General features: G+C 37.0%; 1 protein-coding gene across 1 annotated transcript in view; it reads left to right on the top strand.

Annotated features, from left to right (window-relative positions):
• Window positions 1-24,377, top strand: part of TMEFF2 (transmembrane protein with EGF like and two follistatin like domains 2) — a 233,067-nt gene that overhangs the window by 117,442 nt on the left and 91,248 nt on the right. Inside the window, exon 5 of the mRNA XM_004426747.3 lies at window positions 5,280-5,376. Coding sequence (XP_004426804.1) covers window positions 5,280-5,376 — 97 coding nt within the window. The remainder of the gene's footprint in view (window positions 1-5,279; window positions 5,377-24,377) is intronic.

Raw genomic sequence — 24,377 nt, 5'->3', positions numbered from 1 at the left:
TTAAATTGTTCATGAAGTAATAGATTAGAATAATTTAAAGATGTACATTGTAATCCCTAAAGCAACCACCAAAATAATATCACAAAAACTATAAACAAAACAAAAATCATTAGAAAAGATAAGATAAAATTAAATTGGTGTTCTGAGACCCAATTTCCAACATGGCCGGAGTATGTGGGGGGAAGTAGGGAGTGGTGTTCAGTTCCCCTACACCAACAAACAATTCTCAGATGGCAGCAGAGGGTCTGATAATTCAACTCAATTCTGACACTAGCTACTCTCGGAGATAGCATCAGATTTCACAGGTTGAGAGCTCAGTTCTACAAGACTGCAGACCCAGCCAACCCAACTTCAGAGGCCAGTCGCAAGCCCAGACTGTTACCTGTGCTTCTGACTGACAGGCTATAGATTGGAGGTTCCCACAACCCACTCTCCTCGAGTTTGGTTAATTTGTTAGAGTGGCTCACAGAACTCAGAGAAACATGTTACTTCCTAGATCATCGGTTTATTATAAAAGAATATAACTCAGGAACAGCCAACTGGAAAAGATGCATAGGGCAAGGTATGTGGGAAGGGGCAAGGAGGTTCCATGCCCTCTCCAGGCGCACCACTCTCCCAGCATCTCCATGTGTTCACCGACCCAGAAGCTCTCCAAACTCTGTCCTTTTGGGTTTCTATGGAAGCTTCATTACATAGGCATGATTAAGCTTGACTTATCCCAAAAATGGGAGGTTGGCTTAACATACAAAAGTCAATCAACATATTTCCCCACATTTACAGGTCAAGAGAGAAAAATCATGTCCATGTGGGAAAAACAAAGAAAGAACCTCCACCTCTACTTCTTATCTCGTACAAAATCCACTATGACATAGATCATAAACTAAATGTAAAATAAAATTTAAAAATTAATAAAAATAGAGACTTGAAGAAAGCATAGAAGAATATCTTCATGGGCTTCAAGTAGAAGATTTCTTAGAAGTGACACAGAAAGGACAAATCATAAAAGAGAAAAATTGATTTCATCAAAATAAAAATTTCTGCACATCCACAGCAAAACAAAACACCATCAAGAAAATAGACTGAGAAAAAAATACCACAACATGTGTCTCTGATGAAAATTTGTACCCAAAGTATATTAAAAATTCTTGCAACTTGAGAATAAAAAGAAAAACAAACAATAATTTTTACCTTAAGACCCAGTTATCCCACTGCTAAGTATTTGTCCAAGAGAAATAAAAAGTCATGTGCACAAAAAGTCTTTAACAAGAATATTTATTGCAATTTATTCATAAATACCCAGTTATTGTTTCTATCCAGTAACTGGAAACAGCCAGATGTCTTTCAACAAGGGTATGGATAAATAAGCTGTGGTATATTCCTTCAATTGAATACCAAGCAATAAAGAAAAATAAACTACTCATACATGCAACTACCTGAATTAATCCTCCAAGCTATGATGCTGAGTGAAAGAAGCTGTACACAATAATTACATATTGTGTATGACTCTACTGATGTGATATTCTAAACGAGTTAATCTGTGGTGACAGAGATCTGATTGCTGATCTGCGTATAAAGAGAGACAGAGAGGTGATAGCGAAATGTCCAGGAAGGGGCACAAGCGAACTTTCTGGAATAATGGAGTTGTTCCTTGTCTTGATACACATTCCTCAAAATTGATTGAAAGATACACTTAAGATTTCAGCGTTTCACTGAAGGTAAATTTCAATGCAATTTTTAACAAAATAAATGACATTGAATAACTATGTGTTTGAACATCACATTTCACTGTTTTTCCAGCAATAGTATAACACAGATTAGGAATATTCTGAGGCCCAGAAGACATTATGGAGAGTTAGGAAGAGAACTGGGCCCCATGGGCGCATCCAGTGTGAAGACCTGGATTGGCCACAACAAGGTGGAGATAAAGGAGCTTCCGTAATCTCCAGATGAAACCTACCACGGCAGGGAGGGTCGAGAGAGAGGTGATTTGATCCTCTCTTATAATGCCCCAATCCAGAGTCTTCTTAAAGGGATTACATCTGTTTCAACTGGGGGATAGTATACTAGGTATACTGCTTTCAGGAGCTCCACCCACCTCGCCCCTCAAATTTCCCTCAATCACTTGTTGAAACCTACGTTTCTATAGAATAAAGGGAAAGAATTCTTTTACTTCACAACTCAAAAGGCTTAAAATGCAAATGCATGGTTAAAATAATACTTTTGTATAAATGAATTTTATTCCTGTATAATATGTGGATGAACGCAAATAACGAGGCACTGATCTTTTCTGTTTCTGTTAGTGTAGAAAGAACAGAAAGAGGGAATAATCCAATTCAACATGCATTTACTGAGTATCTACCATGTGCTAAATCAGTGGTTTTCAAGCTTTTGTGACCGTGACCTTTAGTAAGAAATGAAATTTACATTGCAACCCTGTGTGGATGTACATATGTAAAACTAAAACAGTGTTTTGAAAGAAAACCTGTAGTTGCTAAATAAGATGCACTCTGTGTTTTGTATTCTAGTATATTCAGTTTCATGTTTACAAAAATGCTGTTAATGACCCACTAATTCCATTTCACTACCCACTGATAAACTGTGAATTGTGATCTGAAAAACACGTTGCTATCTTTGCTAGCCAAAATGTGGTCTGTGGGCCAGCAGCATCACCATCTGGGGGCTTGTAAGAAATGCGGAACCTCAGGCCACACCTCACACCTATTGAATTAGAATTTGCATTTTCACAAAACCTCTAGGTGCTTCTGGTGCACGTTAAAGTGTCAGAAATCCTGAGCTAGACGGTGCATGAGGAGGATGCTTGGGCCAGATGAAGTCTTCTGGGTTTTGTTTAGGGCACAGATTCTTACTCAGGGAAGGTCTGTTTTCTGGAACATACACATCCAAGCCCAAGCCTACAAATTCAGTATCTCCAAGGATATCTCAGAGCATTTATGTTAAAAACAATAAATAAATGAACAAACAAAATCTACCAGAGCTTCTGAGCCCAGCCCTGTTTAAGAACCACTGGTCTATAGGATTAAATGAAAGCTGTGTACCGATTTGTTTGTTTATTTATTACAAAGGTGTGAACCTATGCTTCAGGTAATATGGAAAGATTTTACTCTATTTTTCAGTGTCGGTGACTTCATATAAAGTCATTCCCGGAATGCTTATTGATGGAGGTATTGCTACTGCTACTTCTGGATTTATTTCTCCGTACAGGAGAATTTCCAAACATCTCAATTCTACCAATAACTGTCCTTTCATAGAAGTATAATATGGTTTCCAGCAGAAATATTATTATTAGTTCTGCTGAGTTAGCACAATTCATCCCCTGGATTACTTCCAGTCGATCCCTAACCAAGGATCTCTGCTGCAGAAGAAAATGGGGCTGCCCCTGAGTAGCTGTAACTGTTCATTAAGGACCTTCCTGTTGCGTTAGTGTGTTTCCTGAATGATGGGAAGTTTTAGTCTGGAAGCTGCTAATCTTGCTAACACTAAAAGGCTCTCTCCCATTAGCAGCTTCGGGTGTTGCATTAATAATAAGAAAGTAATAGAGAGACCGACCTCAGCTGTTCAGCCTCCCCTGAGGTGAGGCCCCAGCTTCCTTCTTATCCCCATGGTCCAGTCTAATGGTCTTGCCTGTATTAAAGTAATAGAGTGGCTAATAAGCGCTGTCTATTTTATCAGAGTCTAAAATTCCTTCTTCCTTCTGGGGAGGAACGCCTTTTTTAAGACTTCCAAATTTAAAACTATATCCTCAGTACTTTTGCAATTGAAGTTGATCTGTTTAATTCATAGCTTTTTTTAAATGTAAGTGCAAATCATCAAGTACAGGAAAAAAAAATGTTGCTTTAGAAAAGATAAATCTCTCTACCTTTCCTGGAAAAACTGTAAAATGGAGGACTCTCTTAGAGTTGTCTTCTTGCCTTTTTTTTTGTTTGATTTTTTTTTTTTTTGGTAAATTAAATCACTCATCTAACAGCAGTAAATTAAAGACAAGAAAATCAAGGAATAAAGACTTTTGCTTTTATAAATACTAAAAACTCTCTTGTTAATAGACAAAGAAGGAATGATAAAATAATACATTAAAACAAAATAAGTAAGGTTGGATTTGTTAGGTTCAGGGTGTATGTTAATAAATTATGTCTTTGTTAAAAATGTTATCCTAATAGGGTTCGTAAAGACAGCAGCCAATGCCATACTTAATTGCTTATGTTCTTTTTCTATTGAAAATACATAACCTTTTGCAGAAGTGCACTTTTTAAAGATCCCCTTGATTTAAACATCTTTTTTTTAAGTATGTGACCTGTCCATGGAATAAGATTATCTACGCAGTAGTTAGGTTGTTGCAATTTTTCATCTACAGGCAAAACTATTTTTGCTTTAAACTACATATTTTTTTTTATTGGGTAAACAATAATCCATCATCTCAAGAATGTTGCTCAGATTTTCATTCCTTGGACCCAAAATACTAGAAATTTTCCTTGATTTACACTATTGTGTCCTGATTTTGAAAGGTTAATTTTATAATTAGGTTATATATTACGTGTTTTTATACTTGTAATTTGTGGGGAGAAAAGGGACCAGTATGAGTAATCATCATCAATGACAATATATATATTTAAAATGAAATATATGTTCATAACCCTCACAGAGGAAATCACTATGATGGGCTCTGTGCAATATTTATGTAAAATTCAAGAAATTACTGTACAAACCAATTAAAAGGTGTTTTCTAAAAACTTGCAATCAACATATATTTCCTCATAAGCCCTTAACATCTTGAGGGGAAAAAAAAGAAAACATAGCTAATAAGTCAAGGCTGCCCATCTAAATTTTTTTAATTATGTATAAAAAATTTTAAATAAAATCTATAATTTAGGAATGAGAAAATGCTTTAAGTATTTTTTAATAAAATAGATACTAGATGTTTCTTCTAGGCAAGTAACAATCTAAATCACTTTTAATTAAATAACTCTTTTGTATGGTCTGTTTATTAGCCAAGAAATTTTGATAAATCCAATAAACCCTTGTGTTCGTTTTATTTTGCTTGTAAAAAGCAGAAGTGCTTACTACATACCAATGGATGGCATATTATTATTAGAGTTTCCTTAAATTTAGGGAAGAAGGGAGTTGAGTACGACATTCTTATGAAGTATCAAATAGCAAACAGGTCCATTGGAAAAGTAGAAGCTCTAAAATAGAATAGTCTTAGAGTTGCTGGTATCATGCACACTTATTTGAATTCTTTGTGTTTCCTTTTTTCTGTCCTACAGTCCATGAAGGCTCAGGAGAAACCAGTCAAAAGGAGACATCCACCTGTGATATTTGCCAGTTTGGTGCAGAATGTGATGAAGATGCCGAGGATGTCTGGTAACGTGCTATTTTTATTCTTTTAAACAAGATAATGACAATAATTAATTTCTTTTTACTCCATCAATCAGTTCCTAAAAGAAGACATTTTCAGCATGTTTTTTCTTAGCCATTTCCTCAGGGGAAGAAAAATGAGGGCTATAATAACAGTAAGGAATTTCTGAAGCTGAATTAAGAGTTGGGCCAGCCAAGCAGCTCTCCAGGGCATTACTTGAAACGGTACGATAAGACATCTTTGAAACTCCCAAATACTGTCAATGTTAAGATACAGAGAGAAAAATCGTATTTACCAGAACATCTCTCAAGAAGCATGGTCAGGGGGCCGGCCCGGTGGCGCAAGCGGTTAAGTGCGCGCGCTCCACTGCGGCGGCCTGGGGTTCGCTGGTTCGGATCCCGGGCGCGCACCGACGCACTGCTTGGCAAGCCATGCTGTGGCGGCGTCCCATATAAAGTGGAGGAAGATGGGCACAGATGTTAGCCCAGGCACAGATGTTAGCCCAGGGCCGTCTTCCTCAGCAAAAAAAAAGAGGAGGATTGGCGGATGTTAGCACAGGGCTGATCTCCTCACAAAAAAAAAAAAAAAAAAGAAGCATGGTCAGGAAACGAGGACAGCTGCTAGTCTCCTTTCTAAGATGGTGGGTCTGTGTAACTGGAGACATTTTATTTAAAGGCAGCTGAACTGGGAAGATGGTAGAGCAGAGACTGATCTCTGGGCCGCTCTCTAGCATCAACTTCTTCCTTCACCCAAGCAAAACTCAGCTTCGCCTGTAAAGATGCTGAACAAACAATGGAGAATATTCATTATTTTGAATGGGTTCCAAAATGTTAGCCTTCTAGGGCATCCACACGTACTCGTCTGGCCCTGATCATACCCAAACCAAGCCACCCAAAATTCAGAGGGAAGCCTTTGTGGCCTGATAATGGAAACAGACAGTCCCTCTCTCCCCCTCCCTCTTTTACACTTATAGCCTCTTGGAGAACAGTCAGGTGCCCTTTGTTTTCTTCAGTATGCAAACTATGTTTTCCTAAAGCAGTTAACCATCATTTTGATCAAAGTGGCTAAGAGAGTAAATTTTAAATGTTCTCATGACAAAAAAGAAATGGCGATTATGTGACATGATGGAGGTGTTAGCTAACGCTATGGTGGTAAGCATATTGCAATCAAATCAACATGTTGTACACCTTAAACTTATACAGTGTTATATGTTAATTATATCTCAATAAAGTTGAGGGAAGAAAACAATCATTTTGATCAAACTTTTGTGGGTGGAGGGGGCAATTCATCTAAGGGACAAGAAGAAGAAAATTAAGGCAAGATAATTTTGGTAAGAGTGAAACAGTCTGCACTTAAAATATTTTTTGAATTCAAATTAAGTTAGGATTCCAACTGAGCAAACTGGGGTTCTTAGGGTAAATTAACTAGGTACTTACAGGTAAACACTGCTATTGACTAGCCAGGTGAAATAGCCACCCATTACTAAAAGCAGACATCAGCAGAGTTTCCATACCTGTCTAACATTCTTAGCCAATGGGCAGCTGGGAGCCAAGTCAGGGAGTCTGCACTGGTTTGACCATCTTGAAGTAAACAAATGTACATTTTCTTAAGAACATCCTGGGCATCTTAATGGCTGATGAATTGATGGTTCCAAATCTAGCTGACCATCAGAATTATTTTGGGAATTTTTTAAACACACCAATTCTTTAGTTCCACCCCAAAATTAATGAATCAGAATTTCAGAAAAGTGGGGCTTAACATTTTACAGATCTAAAACTCCCCAAGTGATTATGGAAATACAGCTCTGAAATAAATGACTGACTCGAAGAATTCTTCTCCTCCCTAAACGCTTTAGGGCTCTGTGTAGTCAGAGTCATTGTATATTAGGACACACTGATGAAAAATTTATCCTTAAAATATCTCATTTTTAATGTTTGCTGGTGACTGCATCTGTAGTTCAACATTATTTTTAAAGCTAATTATCTTGCTGTCAATTATTTTACTTTAAAACAATTCACATGGGTCCCTAATTTTTTCTTAAGAATTTCCATTCCCCTAGTTTCTCATCTCTTTAATAATCATTGTTAAGTGACATAGTTCCACTTTACAAGTGCAAAGATTTAAGATGAGATGATAATAGCAGCTAAAAATTACTGATTGCATACTATGGGCTTGGCCCATTTGTATGCATTTTTTTTCTCAGTTATCTTCAAAATAACACTAGGAGTAGATTTCATTATGATCTGACTTTACTAAGAGGAAACTGAGTTTAAAGTGTTTGAGTGGCAAGGCCAAGATGAGGATATAAGGTGAAAAGTAACTAGAGTGTGTTAGTATAACAGTTCAACCAAAGATGCAATTAAAATAATATTTCTTCCCTGTCATGTCTGGAATAATAAGATGGCCAGATTGCAGGCAGCTTAGATCCAGTGACTTAAGACCTGCAGGGTTAGAGCTGGTGACAAGGGAGATGTCTGCAGCAGGCAGTGGGAAAACTTCCAGGCAAGCAGTGTCACTCCTAGTGTTCCCACAAAAATTCAGATCCATGGGATGAAGGCAGGCAGGGCAAGGAGACATGGGCAAAGCCAGTGGCATCCGAAAGATTCAGCAGTAGGCCATAGGGCCCAGCCATGGCAACTAGAGTAAGAAAAAGAAACTCAGTTACGAAGAGAACAAAGAGAAGGGCAAGGCAGAACCTCAGTCATTGAGGAATTGGGTAGCAATCAGGAAAACTAATCAGGGACTGATACGGGAAAGACTGGATGGATACCCACTTGCTAGAACTGGTAGAGAAAGCCAAGCCTAGGTTACAAGGGGCTGGGACAAGGCCTAGATCTCGGAAATAAATTACAAGGTCAGAATGAAACCAGCAGCAAGGCTGACTGGATGCTGAATCAGTTAGCATTTGGCTAAGACATCTTGTACGCCCCCAGCCTAGAGACAAGATTAGTTCCAAAATGCGGAATAAAACTGAACCTCCAGATGGGGCTAAGTGGCCATAGCTGTGAAGATTAGAGGGATGCAGGGGGCAGGGAGCCAAGAAGATCATTATACTTCCCAGGCAAGAATGAAAAGTTGTTAGCGTTTAAAGAAAATGTACTTAAAATGTGCAATGTAAGCAATAAGGAATGGTGCTGAAATGATAAGCGTATTGATTTTCATTTACATAAATACCTTTGTATGTTAACATATTGTATTTAGTTATGGCCGTGAAGGGCAGATTGGAAACAACTGAAGGACACAAGAATAAAGCAATAAATGAAATTAAATAGGCATGGAATGAAAGAGGCTATAAAGTAAGATAGGAAGCAATAGGGGAGTGATCTGACTCTAGTACTAGTCAACTGAATCGGGAGCTTTGATGTGCTATTGATTTTGGAAGAAACCATGGCCAGGTCCTCTCGCAAACATAAAACACTGCGTATGCTGCATGGCAACAAAGACTACAACTCAGTGTTTAGTTTTATGGTTTTCTTTGACACTAACTAAACTACGAATTTATGCATACAATTTCCTCAGCCCTGCATTATGAAGTAATAACAAGATGTGAATAAATACTACTGAGAAATAATGCTATTATTATATCTGCAATATGGAAACAAAGAGGAAAAATTAACTCCTGGTCTTTCTTTAACCTTGGCCCAAGAAATTAATATTTTACATTTCACCAGAAGGACTAAGTCTAGCTATTCAAAGATGCACAGGTACTATCTAGATAAAGATAAATCTTTGTTAGAATTAAAAAGTCAGTAGTACACAATCAGTTGATTTTGTTTTCATGGTGAGATGAGTTTTTGAGTTATGAAGCAAGTCACGCTGAACATGGGGAAGAAAAAGATAAATAAAATGGAGAGGGATAGGCGAGAAGAAGAAAAGGAGAAAAAAAATCCTTAGAGGATGGCGTTGATAAACCGTGATACTAATGACATAACATTTTAATGCTTTTACTTTGAGTAAACAGATGGTTATAAGCTCATATATATAAGCCCCTCACTTATGTTCTATGATTCATTTCAAAGTTTTTCTTTTGTGTTTTTCTTCTTATGGAGAACATCAAGGCTATAGAAATCAGAAAATGGTCAGGTTTTCTCAATAGGAGAGAAAGACCATTGCTACAAAAGGTTCTTCAGTTATAGATGTTTACCTAAGTGTAGGAAAGGATTAAGCTTTCAAAAGAGAGAGTTAGAAGTCCACATGATAAGTGGTCCACACCAGAGTTACATCCACTCTCACATGAGGCATCCCTTTATTTAGGATGGACTTCATAAATAATTGGAGCACCTGTGCAAAGGGATGTGCATGCCTGTTTATGGGGAAGGGGTTAAGAGGAAAAGAAAAGAAGGGCTTAAGAGATTGTTTTTCTTCATATCTAGACGGGTAAAAGTCAAAACTAATACATTTATACATCAAAGAGACTCTCAAATACATCCTGCCAAATATAATTTATAAAGAAAAGAATGGCTTATAAATAAGTCAAACATAATAAAATTGGCTCATTGCAAAGAAATAAAGCCCCATCTGATAGCACTGGGAATACCAACTTAAGATTTCAACAAATATTTCTGATACTTGGTTGGTTTTAGAACAGCTTTATATTCCCTTAATTATCTTACTTGATAAATTATTTCCGTAAGTCCAAAGTAGGTCAGTAGTAACTCTTTGCTCTGGGAACTACTCCTAAGAAGTAATTAGCCTAGAACTTTCTGTCGGTCCTGTCAGTCAGAAGTAGTTCAGAGCCCTGGGGTTGATACTTGATTTAATATAAGAGAAAAACAAGTTGATGCTAGGTCTGATCATAGGAATGGCTGCTTAAGACACTGGCTGCAGGCCTAACATTTCCAGGGTGTCAGGATAGATCAAGGAAGGGAGCACAGATGTAAGAGCAGATGTGGCTGGGTGACAAATGACATAAAGGGACAACTTAACTTATTGTGTGTATTTGTTTCATACATATGCTTTATAACTCCTATTCCCACTTTAACTTTGCTCTTGTATTATTCTCTACATGCCACTCAGGCTCCATTAGCAAGATCATATTGGCTTAAATGCTATTAATTCCTCAGTAGTCATTCATTTTGTCTTTGAAGGCATTAATAATATTTTCCAGTTTTAAGGCACAACATCTCTGTGTTTGACTGCAGTGGTAAAAAGGAGAAAAGCAAAGTAGTTGCAGTAAAACAGTTTCGGAAGAGAAAATGAATAAGCCTCTATTTCTTTCTTTATTTCATTGATTTTCCATAACTGAAACAGGGTGTGGGATTTGGCATTCCTTTTGTGAGTGTCTCTTACAAAGACAGTTTAGTTTGAAGTCTTTACCATCTTGCTCCTCTGATCTGAGAAGGCTCCTTGTCGCTAGGAAGGCTGTGTGTTGCTGGCATCATTCCCACCTTTAATGCATTTTGGACTGTGGAGAATCATGAATATTTGAAGCGGGACAGTGGCCATGGATGCTCCTTGGCACTAGATTTCACCATACATACAAGCAGATTAGGCATTCGGTCCTGCTGACTTTAGTACTTTGGGTTATGAGTTTGATAGGGAAAATTAAGACACCTCTGAGGAAAATATAAAAAATGATTTCTTTTAAAACTACTACCACTCAACAATTAAACAAAAAGAATGTGTAGTAATTGGAAGGTTTCCAATTGTTTTCTACTAAGTAAAAAGAAGATCGGATAGTGTTGTATATGAGATATCTAAAGATGATGCAGATGAGTCACAAAATTTTAGTGACCTGTCCATTCAGTCTTCCCCAGGGGGCTTCCCTGTTATTGACTCCCTTTGCTCTCCTGCCTTAAAGCTGTAAATGTAGTGACCATAATTAGGACAGGCTTCTAGCATGAGTTTACTCATACAGAGAATGAAAAAACACAAACAAAACCAGAATAGGTATGGTCTAGAAAACGCAAGCTTTTTGTTGGATGTTAGGCTTTATGAGAAGAGCTTTCAGTTCCAAGCTTCCTGGAGTTGGAATGCTGCCTCCCTCAAATTGCCTCTTCTCCCTCACTATGAAGATGACGCTGTCACCTCTGAAAATTGCCACACTACTTTCTGTTTGTGTAGATGGGTGGGGTCTGAGGAGTAAAGACAACTCTCTTTCCTTCAATGCTTCCACTTGCCCAGAAAATTTTTCCAGAGAGAGAGGGAAATATACAGGTCCTGATTTGGAGAAACATACATCTTTCCACTCTCATACTTTCAAGGGAAAAATCTTGACATTTTTAGCAAATCTATGTCCAAATGTAAAAGTTTGCATTTGATTTTCTTTCCTTTTTTTATGTACTTCTCCACCTATCTTAATAAAAATAATAATTTGTACTTTTTTTAAATTTCAGAAGATGAAATAACATTTAGAAGTGCAATTATAGTTAAATAGGACTGGTATTTGTAACATGGTCTACACAACTGTCTGTGCCAACAAATGCCATATCTGTGACCCAGACTTCCCTCTGCCAGTAGCTGCCAGTAAATAGTCAAATTTGCAAACTGAATCTAAACACTTTAAGTGTTACTTAGATAAATGAGTAACACGCTACTTCAAATGCACAATAGACAATTCCAAAAAAATATACAAGTAACCTACCCTCCAAAAAAGCAGGGTTATGCTTTGTGAAAAGTAAAATCTAAAAAATAAAATTGACATTTGAAAGTGAACCATGGTCTTTAAAACAAACAAAGTCTTACCTCAGGTCTTCTGTGATACTGGGCTACTTCAAAAGGAATTAGATTTTCACATAAATTCCAAGGACTCTTTTGAATTTTTCTCAGTAACCATATCTCAGCTGTCCTGGCCATCACACAGTGATTAATGAGACTTAATTAGGATATGACGGATACAAATGTAGATCTGGTGTAGAGTACCAAGAAAAACAGGAATAAAGTATTCTAAACTTTATTTTTTACATGTTTTTATAATTTTTGTTTAGCTCATGCAGTATAAATCATGTAACTTCCATTTTATATAAAGATCCTGAAATACCACATGAAGACAGAACAAAGGAAGCAAAACTCTTTAGAATGGATTGTATTTCTGCCGTTAACTTACCTGTTTTCGTTACTTGTTTCTCTTTTTACTCGCTTTTTTAAATCTTGTTGCGGACTCTCCTCTGCTAACGGAGTACTGCCTTACTTCTAGTGCTCACTCACCAAACTCTCATCCTCAGTTTCCTCTTGAGTTTTCTGAGTCTCAGCTTCTAGTATATTCTGAGTTAGCAATTTCCGTCCCTTAGAATCAGGGAATACATGCTCCGTATTCCAGCGTCCCAAAGTAACATCCCAGTCTCAGAGATAAAAATATGAATCTCATTGTAGTTATCAAAATACGAAAGAACTTTCAAAAGCATATGTTTCCTCTGTAGCAGGCACCCTTATAGTGTTTCCGTTCATGGAGCCATTTAATCTGCCCCATAATCTTATGAAGTTAAATATCCTAATAATTCCCATTTTACAAAAAAGGAAACTGAGGCACAGAGAGGTTAACAAGCTGCCCAAAGCCAGACAGTAAGTGGAGGGGCTAGGATTTGAACTCCGCCAGACTGACCCCAGAGACATGCTCTTAACCACCACGCATTGTCTTCTCAGACATTTAATGACATAAATTGTGTGTGTGTATGTGTGTGTGTGTAGTATACATTATGTGTATACACACACACAAACTAAATATATCTAATATACGTTAGACATATTCATTATATAATTTCACATTTTTTTCTTGAAATAGAATATTAAGTGCCACTTTGTGATAAAATCTACCACCAACAGATCCGCGTTGTCTATGATGTGCTTGAAGGATTTTCTTTCCCACTAGATATATGCACCTTATTTCTTTGCAGACCATATGGTTTTCATTTGTTTGTTGTTTGTAGAGGTATTGAATTATTACCTATGGAGAATATCTTTATTATGATTATGCATGCGCTCAATTAGATGAGAAGGTTATTAGCCATGAGGTTGCAGAGAGGAGACATATCTTCACCAAAACTTGATTATTTTGAGCTGCTTCAACTTCAATTTACTTGCTTTGAAGTGGCAATAGCAACCCTGATTATGGACCAGGGTGAACATTATTTGTATGTTATAACTACTGATAAGTTTCAGATCTTTTTATCCAGAAAAGAGGCATATAACACAACTTTTAGAGACTAGCCATTATAGCACACCCCCTTCCTTTAATGCTGCTCTGGCACTATCAGCAGTATTTCAGAGGGCCACACAAAAGGCAGAGAGCATTGAGGAACCCAGAACTGTGAGGGCACTGCTCAGTAAGCCATTCGCTAAGCAAGTTGTACTTAGCTTCATGCCTTAGTATCTTTGGCAATAGCTAATGGGCTACATGTCCCTTTCCAAGTGGCAGAGAGTTTATTACGAATGCATATTGCTGCAAGAATAGAAATTATGAGATCTAGAGAAAGAGGGAAGAATCACCAAATTAAATGGGAAATAAATATGGCCCATATGCCACTCGGTTTTAATCCCTCTCCCAGTGGCAATGCCCTGCAGTATCTTTTTATTTAGCACTTGAAAATATGATGTCAAGGGGCTGGCCCTGTGGCATAGTGGTTAAAGTTCAGTGCACTCAGTCTCGGCGGCCCAGGTTCATGTGTTCGGATCCTGGGCAAGACCTACACCACTTATCAGCCATGCGGTGGCGGTGTCCCACATACAAAGTACAGGAAGATTGACACAGATGTTAACTAAGTGACAATCTTCCTCAAGCTAAAAGAGGAGGATTGGCAACAGGCGTTAGCTCAGGGCCAATCTTCCTCACCAAAAAAAAAGTTGTGCACATTTATCATAGAGAATTTGAAAAAACTAGAAATATAAAAACTCTATTAAAATGTCATCCCATCATTCAAAGATAACCACTGTAAAATTTGGAGGTATATTTTCCTCCCATGTCTGTGCTCATGTGTGTGTGCACGTGTGTGTATGCATTTTTAATGAGAATCTAATTATATTTTACACATCAACAAAGCCTCTCTCTTGAAAATTTTACTTACCTTGAGGCTGAGTTTGGAGATTGTTAGGAATGCTAAACAAATTTACAAATACTATATTTAGATTTCAACATAATTGCTGTGGCCCAAATTCTAATTATTCTTTCAGAATTTTTGCGCTTCTCAAGACAAATGGATTTGAAGGTCCCGTCCTAACATCTGTAATCTAAAAAATTTACAAAACCTAAATCTCCTCTATGTTAGAAATTTTTCTTGGTTAACTCCGAGAGACTAGACAGTATGTGTACTGAAAACATTTCCATTGTTTGTGTTCAGAGCATTCATAATAAATAGCTTTCTGAGGTGTAAACATTATTTACAGAGAAACTGTCCTCCCAAAGGTGTTTTAAATTGGATAGAAACTGTTGCTGGTCTTCAATGGTTTACTTCCTAGATAGTAATATATTGTATGTGTTGGTTCATCTAAACAACAAATCAGTAAGCCAACCTCAGCAGCCCATGTCAGTCTGTTCCAGACACATTCCCCTGCAGACAGGATGGGTAATAATCTAATAAGTGATTGAACAATTGTAAAATTATATGCAACACCCAATCGAAAAATCAATACTGCTGAAAATCTAAATGCTTACTATAGTAAAAAAAAAAAAAAAAAGAAATGAGTATCTGATTTTTCTAGTCTCTCCAGTGCAAAGTGAAATTAATCAGGAGTGGGTCCATTCATCCCTTCATTACTAAGCTATGAATGAAACATAAGAAATCAGGACGATGCACTTGGGACGGATGATCTTCTAGAGACTGTTTACCATAGCTCTTTTTTATTCATTGCAGTCTTTTCAAAGTCTTTGACATAGTAGTTTACTCTGTTCTCAGAGCTCATCCTAAAATGAGCTTTCTACAATCAAAGTTGTATTATCTGGGGTAATAAAAGTAGTGGTAGGTCCCAACTAGCCATAAGTGCTTATAATCAGCAGATATCAAGAGAGGCGTATCAGGGAGAAGTGCCAACAGTTGGGGAAAAAGCAAAAATACGAAATGAAATAAAATATTTGCTTCACATTGGCAAAAATTTGTGATGTATTTCTGTAATAAACATAGATATCCACATAAATGTGATACTTTAATTCAAATATAACATCAAATTATCAATTATGACAAAGAAATAAAAATAATATATTTGATTGAAGTATGCAGTTTAACTTTAATTGAATAAGTTTTTCTTTCTCTAGAAAATTTGTTGATTTTGGAAAAAGAAGATGCCACAGAGTTGTGTGTATTATAGCGACATTGGATGGTTAGACTTAGGGAAAAAAATAAATAAAAAGAAGCCCTGTATTGATCAATATATCAGAATCTGACATTTCTGTGGAAAGTTATTACATGCTTAGGGTGTATATTATGGAATGTTTTATACTTGAATTCATAAGTTTTTTAACAATTGTCTTTTAGCAATTATGTTGGAGAAAGTATTTGTCTTTTGAGCTGTACATGGCATGAAGGGACAGCCAGAGGAAGAGGAAAACCTCCTAACTTATTAAAAACTTCATGCTTTTCAGAGTGCTTTCTCCTCTCTTGTGATCCTCTGATATCTCTCTGATGTACATAGGGAAAGTAATGTTATCTTTATATGATAGATACATACATGAAGCCCCAGGAAGGTTAAAGGTGATCAGCATGTGGTAAAGTGGAAGGGCTCAAGTGAATTATGCCACTATCTCATCAAAGCTACCAAAGAGAGACTTAAACAAGAGAGAGAGAAAAGAGCTGGTGTGACACAGTGGAAAGATCACTGGATTGGTGATTCAGGGAACTGAGATCTCATCTTGGATACAATCACATCATTTCCCTTGGCCTCTGCTTTTTTCATAGATAGATTAGATTACACTGATAGAGAGATAGAGAGATAGAAAGAGAGAGAGCGAGAGAGAGAGATAATAGATAGATCTACAGCCATATTGTAATATAATTCACATAAAGCTCGCTCATTTAAAGCATACAATTCAATGGTTTTTAGTATATTCACCAAGTTGTGCAACCATCAACACAGTGTTATAATATTTTCATCACTCCAAAAAGAAACTTGTACACGTTAGCAGACACTCCCCATTTTCCCCCAAGTTTCTCTCCTCCATCCATCCAGGCAACAAATAATCTATTTTATGTCTCTATAGATTCTCCTATCTGACATTTCATATAAATGGAATCATTCAACATGTGGTCCTTTGTGAGTGGCTTCTTTCACTTAGCATGTTTTCAAGGTTCATCTATATTGCAGCATGTATCAGTATCTCATTCTTTTGATTGACAAAAATATTCCATTGCATGGATATATCACATTTTCTTTATCCATTCATCAGTTGATGAACATTTGAGTTGTTTCCAATTTTTGGCTATGATGAACAATGCTGTTATGAATATTTGTGTACAAATGTGTGTGTGTGTACAAGTTTTAGTTTGGACATAAGTTTTCAATTCTCTTGGGTATATCCCTAGGAGTAGAATTTCTGGGTCAAATGGTAACCTTACGATTAACTTTTTGAAGAATTGCCAGACTGTTTTCCAAAGTGACTGCACCACTTTATAGTTCCACCAATAGTGTATGAGGATCCAAATTTCTCCACATCCTTACCAACACTTGTTATTACCATTTTTTTGAATATTACAATCCAAGTGGGTATAAAGTGGCATCTGATTGTGGTTTTGATTTGCATTTTCCAGATGGCTAATAATGTTGTGTCTCTTTTCATGTGCTTATTGATCATTTGTATATCTTCTTTGAAGAAATACCTATTCAGATCTTTTGCCATTTTTTAATTGAGTTCATTATCTATTTATTATACAGTTGTAAGAGATTTTTTTAATACATTATAAGTATAAACTTCTTACCAAATGTAGATGATATGCAAATATTTTCTCCATTTTGTGCAGTTGTCTTTTCGCATTTGTGATGGTATCTTTTAAAACAAAGGTTTTTAATTTTGATGAATTCCAAATTGTCTGTCTTTTCTTTTATCATTTGTGTTTTTGATGTCATATCTAGAAAGGCTTTGCTTAGCCCAAGATCACAAAGATTTTTTCCGGTATTTTCTTCTAAGGGCTTTATAGTTTTAGCTCTTATATTTAGGCCTATGATTCATTCTGAGTTAATTTTTGTGTATGGAGGGAGGAAGGGGTCCAAAATCATTTTTTGCATGTAGATTTCTAAGTGTTCCAAAACCATTGGTTGGAAAGACTATTCTCTCTCTGTTGAATTTTCTTGGCTCCCTTGTAGAAATCAATTAACCCTGTATATGAAAGTTTATTTTTGAACTCTCATTATATTTGATTGATGTGTATGTCTATCCTTATGCCAGAACTAACTCCATTTTCTCATAGGTAAAATATGGGAAATGAGGGTGTAGGTCTAGATGATTTCCATGGTTCTTTTGAATTCAAACATCATCTAAGATAGGAGCAGAATTACTGTGAGCTAGAAAGACCTACTCCACAAGCATGCCCATTGGTCCCAGTGGCATTGTTCCTCTTTCCTTTTTGGCCTAAAATTTCTGCTAAGTGATTTTTAAATTAAAAAAGATGGTCTATTATGTCCAGAAGATAGCATTTACCATTCTGTGTTTTAACCTTCATACAGAAATAAGTTTTTCATCTTGGCTAGTCATCTCTTTAGAAAGCACAGAAAATGGGAGGCTCTTCAAAGAATTCGAAGAAGTGGTGACAAAGGTTAAAAATACAATGAAGCTATTTCAATAAGAGGAAACATTCACGAGTCAAAAAATAAAACAGTGTTGAGGACAAGGAAGAAGGAGAGCAGTAGGATCAAAAAATTAATTTTAAAGAAAATCAAACTAAAAAAAGCTGCTAGAATTAATCATAAACTCTATCTCTGAGTATCCTAGAATTCAAGGTAAGGAAGAAAAGGAATAATTCTTTTGGTGTAATTCGAAAAGATAACTAGTTCATCAAAAGATACTTTAACAAGTTCTGACTCTACAAGAATTTATACCATATGCCTTTAATAACATTTTGAATGAAAGACATCTTTGAGGGGCCTGCCCCGTGGCTTAGCGGTTAAGTGCGCCCGCTCCGCTACTGGCGGCCCAGGTTTGGATCCCGGGCACGCACCTACGGCACCGCTTCTCCGGCCATGCTGAGGCCGCGTCCCACATACAGCAACTAGGAGGATGTGCAACTATGACATACAACTATCTACTGGGGCTTTGGGAGAAAAAAAGTAGGAGGATTGGCAATAGATGTTAGCTCAGAGCCGGTCTTCCTCAGCAAAAAGAGGAGTATTGGCATGGATGTTAGCTCAGGGCTGATCTTCCTCCCCTAAAAAAAAAAAAAAAAGGCATCTTTGATAACTAGCTTATAAATTATGTAAAATTATTTATATTGAATCTTAATGTAATGTATTAATGATAAAATTCTAAAGTTGTAAAATTATAACTCTGTAGAGGCAATTCTCTGTAAGACCTGACTAATGAGACCCAGATATGTCATGTTATGGTATCTGCCTTGGTGCAGGGTTAAAACAAGAGTAATAGATGGCCAGTGTATTTGTGAGTCTTTTTCTCTGGATTATAGTTATCTCAGCAAGAGATTAGGCAGAACTCCTAAAATATTTCATGTGAGTCTTTAGGATTATAATTCCCATGTACAGATAACAAAACTAAGCAGTTGTTGAGAGCTAAATAATTTGTTCATGCAGCAGTGTTAAGGAAGAGTGCCAGGGGTCTTGAGACGGTCCTAGAACAGTGTCTCTGATTTATTCCAAACCATTTATGAACAACTTGGAATTTAGATGACTTGGCTTGTGACAATAAAGTATCATTTCCTTATATAGTTGTTTCTGTAAATTTTTTATTTTACTATTAATTAAGAATAAAAGATATGGTTGTACACAAGTTTGTACAAAAGTGAGAAAACATTGATCAGATTTTTATGACAAATATTCTTGCTTTGATCATAATTAGTTAAATGATTAAAAAGTAGAAATGAGAAGCAAAGATAAAAATGTGCAAAGCAATAGAAATATATCACAATATACGGTCTAATGATTATGATTATGGGTTTAGAAGGCAAAATATGACTTTCAGATCTATTTACTTACAAGATTTCCTACTATCAATTCTGCTTTTTCTATTTTTACTCAGATAACAAATAACCAATAATTTTTCTAGATATATTTGACTATATTTTTTCTAAAAATCCTCATAATGGGATTTGTAGTCCTTTATTACTATACTCAAGATTTTAGGAATTTTAATCCATTTATGCATCTATTGCATCTTTTTTCCCCAATTTTTGTTTGTCCCAAACCAAAGTGCAGTTTCAAGTTAATATCTTGTCCTGAAGTGTTAAATTAGAGGGGGAAGAAATCTTTGCATTAGGGACCAAACACCACTTGGTAATAAAGTAGAGTGCACGAGGGCGGTGGGCCCGCATTTTTTTAAATGTAATTTAGTTGTATTCTATTTGTGCTGCCTGTAACATTGGCTAGAAGGGTTGGTGTAGAGCACTGTGGATATTAAAAACCGTAGCCTGCAAAGTTATTAGTTAGGAAGACTTTCTTTTTAATAGGAAATAAGACAATACAATGGACACAGCCACTATCTTAAGTATAGAGAAGGGCAGGGTCTGCTTTCACTGGGAAGATTAGGTTTGAAAGGTTTGAGAGAATAATTTTAAAATAACAACTAAGCACTAGTGAGCACTTCCTTTGTGCCCTGTACTCCTCTAAGGGCTTTGCATTTGTTAACTCATTTAACACTACAAGTTAGGTACTATTACTATTTCAGTTTTAAATACGATGAAATTGAGGCACAAAGGTGTTAAGTAACTTGTCTAAGTTTACTTAGCTTTTAAGGGTCAAAGTCAGGATTTGAACCCAGAGGCCACATTCTTACCTGTTTTGTAAACATGGTGCTTCAGAAAGTGTAGGGCACAGTGGAGAATTTGCAAGACTCAGAGGAGAGAAGTTTCCTTGGGGAAACAGAGAAAGAAACATATATTTAATTATCATGGAAATCAAGTGCACCATCTGTGGAAGTCGAGTGTACCACCTCATTTAATCCTTCACAATGGTGCATTAGGTATTATTTTCCTCCATTTATACAAAGGAGGAAACTAAGTTTTCTAGAGATAAATAACATGCCAAATGTATGTTGCTAGGTAGGGGCAGTTCTTGAATTCAGCCTCAGATTTCTCTAAGGTAATTCCAAGGTCCATGCCCTTTTCATCGCATTGTGCGAGGGTAGACATTAAGGTAGATTCAGGTACTTAAAGAAACTGACCTTTCAGAGGAAAGAATAGCTTATGAATGAGAATGTGGGTAGGTACCTGAAGAGGTGGAAAAGTACCTATAGCCAAATGATGGAAGACTTAGTTGTCATGTATATTAGTTAGGGTTACACTAGATGTTATAACAGATAAGTGCTGAATTCTCAGAGGTATAACACAGACACACACACACATCTATTTCTTGCTTTCATCACAGTTCAAGGCAAGTGTTCCTAATCAGGTAGTTTTACACATGGCCTTTTAGGAATCATGTCGCTTTCCATATCATGGGCCTGCCCTTCCCTGAATCATTGAGGTCCGATTCATTCATTTAATAGAAAGCAAAACAGAAGAAAAGATCATACACGGGAGTTTTTATCAGCCATTCTTGGAAGTGGCATTCTTCACCTCCACATACATCCCTCTGGCCAGAACATTCCTTACATAGTACAGGTAGCATTAAGGAGACAGAACTCAGTAATGAAGCTTGTTAATGGTCCCTAGAAAGACAGAGAGAAAGACTAGAGTCAGGGAAGCAATACAGTAGCAGTAGGTATTTATTTAGTATATAGGATGGGTCACGCTGTGTCTGAGCCCTGGCAATACAGAGTATAACACAGTCAAGATTCCTACCTGTAACCAGCTTACATTCTGGGAAGGTTTTTGTCCAAGATGGCAACATAGAGATCCTAAGAAGAGAGGAGACTGGGATAAGTGATAAAGAAATAAACAAGTAGGCAAGCAAGATACTTTCAGAAAATAAATGTTAAAACAAAGTTCTGAAAACAAGGTCCTGGGAGAGGGGGATGCTGCTTCAGATTGGATATTTAGGGAATGCCTCTCTGAGGATTGCCATTTGAATCAAATAGCAAGAAAGTGCCAGCCTTGCAAAGATCTGTAGAAACGAAACTCTGAGCAAAGAGAACCTCTGGTCCAGAGGCACATGAGTGCAGATCAGCTTGATGTGCTCAAGGAACTGATAGAAGCTTAGTGTAGCCAGAGCCAGAAAATAAGAAAGAAGGTCTTAGATAAAGTTGAAAAGGGGCCTGATCCTGAAGATTCCAGTAGGCCTGAATGAAGAGTGTTGATTTTATTCTAGTGTGCCGAGAAGCTCTCACATGTCTTCATCTGAAGGTGATATGGTTCAGTCATCTCGACCCTCACATCCTCCTGTGCTTTTGTAGACCACTCTAGAACATCGTCGTTGCACCCTTCTCCCAAATGCCAGAGCATTTCACTTGTTTCAGTCTTATCAGTACCTAGTTACCTGGAAGCGTGGCTGTGTGATTTCCTCAACTGGAATGTATCCTCTTGGAGAGTAGAGACTTATATTTAATTTGTGGATCCTCAGTAACAAGGACAGTTCCAAGAAAGTACTTAGGCCCTGAATAAGTGCATGAATAAATGAATGATGCATAAATAAATGAAGGAAGGAATGAAAATAGTTAAGGGAATAGAGAGCAATATCCTCTTATAGTTAGAGTCTGCAACATGCTTTTCACTTTTGCTGTGTCATTTGATCCATGCGAGCACGATGGCTGCATGGGGAAGAGTTTGGTAACTGTACAATTATGACAAGCAAGAGAGTAGAAAAGGAGTCAGAGAGAAGGGAAGATTTTGAGGCTGAGTGCTGGGAAGAATAATGGAACAACTTTGGAATTAGGGATTGGGAGGTAGAGTCAATTTGGAGTAGGGGAAGGAGGTGGTGAGAGAAAGTTATGTTCTGATTCAGCTGATAAAAGGCAGAACCAAGTGGAATGCCCAGAGGCAAATAATTAAAGGTTAAGTTGTGTGGTGCAGACAGAAAGAGCTGCAGAAGTTCAGAGAAATCTAATCAAAAAAATGGATTTGGGGCTGAGGAATGAGAATTGACACTGGGATAGCAAAAAGTTAGACTTCTGGGTAAAAGAAAACAAAATATTTGCTGAAAATAATGCAATATTGGAAAGAAAGGAAAAACTAAGTAGTCAAAAATAGAAAGATATCAGGATATATTTTATTAAGAGGCAAGAAATTAGAAACAGACCAAAGAAGAAAAAAACTAAGGAGCTGCTGTCCTTCATTTGTTTAATTAAAAGATAAAATTACTGCCCTGCTGCTCACTGAGTATGTCTGATTTTCCACCTTCAGAATAAGGGAAATAGGACTGTGTTATAGGATTGTACTTCCTGGTTCCCTTGAGGTTGAGGAAACTCATGTGTCTAGTTCAAGACCTTTACTTGTGGCTGAGTATTTTATTGCCAATACAAGACTCTGCAGAGTTCTTTCCTCTTTCTGGCATAGTAATGGTCAGTGTACAAGTAGGCAACTGTTTCATCATCCTGGGTTCTTGGGTGACATGTGACATGAAAAAGAAATAGATCTTTGGTGTTTTAAGCCACTGAGATGTTGAGGTTGTTCCTGTAGCATAATATCTAATCCTGACTGATTACTTTACATCAGTGAGAAAACACAGAGGTGGAGTGAGATTGACTATGGAAATAGGAAACGGTGGAAAAATTAAGGGTTATTAAACAAGGCAGAGACACAAAGTTGGCAAAAGATACTGACTGCTATGGTCTGAATGTTTGTGTCCCCCCCCAAATTCATATGTTGACACCTAACCCCTGAGGTGATGGTATTCAGAGTGGAGCCTTTGGGAGGTGAAAAGGTCACAAGGGTGGAGCCCTCATGAATGGGATTAGTGCCCTTATAGAGGAGAACCCAGAACGCTAGCTCACCCCTTTTACCTTGTGAAGTTATAGCAAAAAAACAGCCCTCTATGAGGAAGTGGCTCTCACCAGACACCAAATCTGTTGATGCCATGATCTTGGACTTCCCAGCCTCCAGGACTGTGAGAAATAAATTTCTGTTTTTTATAAGCCACCCAGTTAATGACATTTTTGTTATAGCAGCTCAGATGGACCAAGATATTGACCAAGCTTCTAACATGCTTGTCCCCAGAGGCCTTGCAGTGGGGTAGTCCTGGAAACTTAACTGCAGATGTGTTCACCTACCCATCCATGCTCTGCCCAGTGAAAAGTAGGATAGGCCATCTCCTTCAGGGACATTGGTGGACTCCTCCCCCTGGCTGGCTGGCTGTGTCACTCACCCTACCTCCTCTTCATGGCTAACATGAGTTAGGTTGACTTGCCTGGGGAGCAAAAAGTTAAGAGGACAGTTAGTGGTGCTTCCAGATCTCCAGCACCACAAAGCCTATGACAAAGGATAAAAGAACCAGAGATAATCAGAACCAAAAGCATAAAGTAGGACAACGATTTATAAAGGGGGAGAGCAGAATGCTTGATTGGCTTCTGACAAGAAGGGTATATTTAGGAAGATAAAACCAAGCTTACAAGAATAAAGCAGAAATTGATTTTCCGTATGAGGCCTACAAATACAGAAACTAGTAAAAATAAAGGACAACCAAAAAAAAAAAAAAAGGTTAACTCATTTTTGTTCCTACAATGTGCAACAGATAAGTAAATTTTTTTCCCATGGAGAAAAGAGGAGGAGGGTGAAAGAGAAAGGAAATGAATATCTTTTTGAGCTCGATCTTTGAGTACTGGTAGTGACCTAATTTCAAATTTGAGGAATTATACTTAAAACTATATTTGACATAGCATTTTTAATATTTTAAGTGGAATTCTAAGATTTATGGTGAAACTCAAAACAGGAAACATAAATCAGTTTTTATTTATTTTTAAAGCTCAAAATCATGTTTTAAAAAAAGAAAACTTTTTTTTTCCTTTTTAAAAGAGGAAAGAGGAACATATTAGTAAAACTCATTCTGT

Source organism: Ceratotherium simum, chromosome 9, assembly GCF_057802395.1.
Source record: "Ceratotherium simum simum isolate JZ-2026a chromosome 9, ASM5780239v1, whole genome shotgun sequence".
Lineage (NCBI taxonomy): Eukaryota > Metazoa > Chordata > Mammalia > Perissodactyla > Rhinocerotidae > Ceratotherium > Ceratotherium simum.
This window is presented reverse-complemented; position numbering and strand designations above follow the sequence as displayed.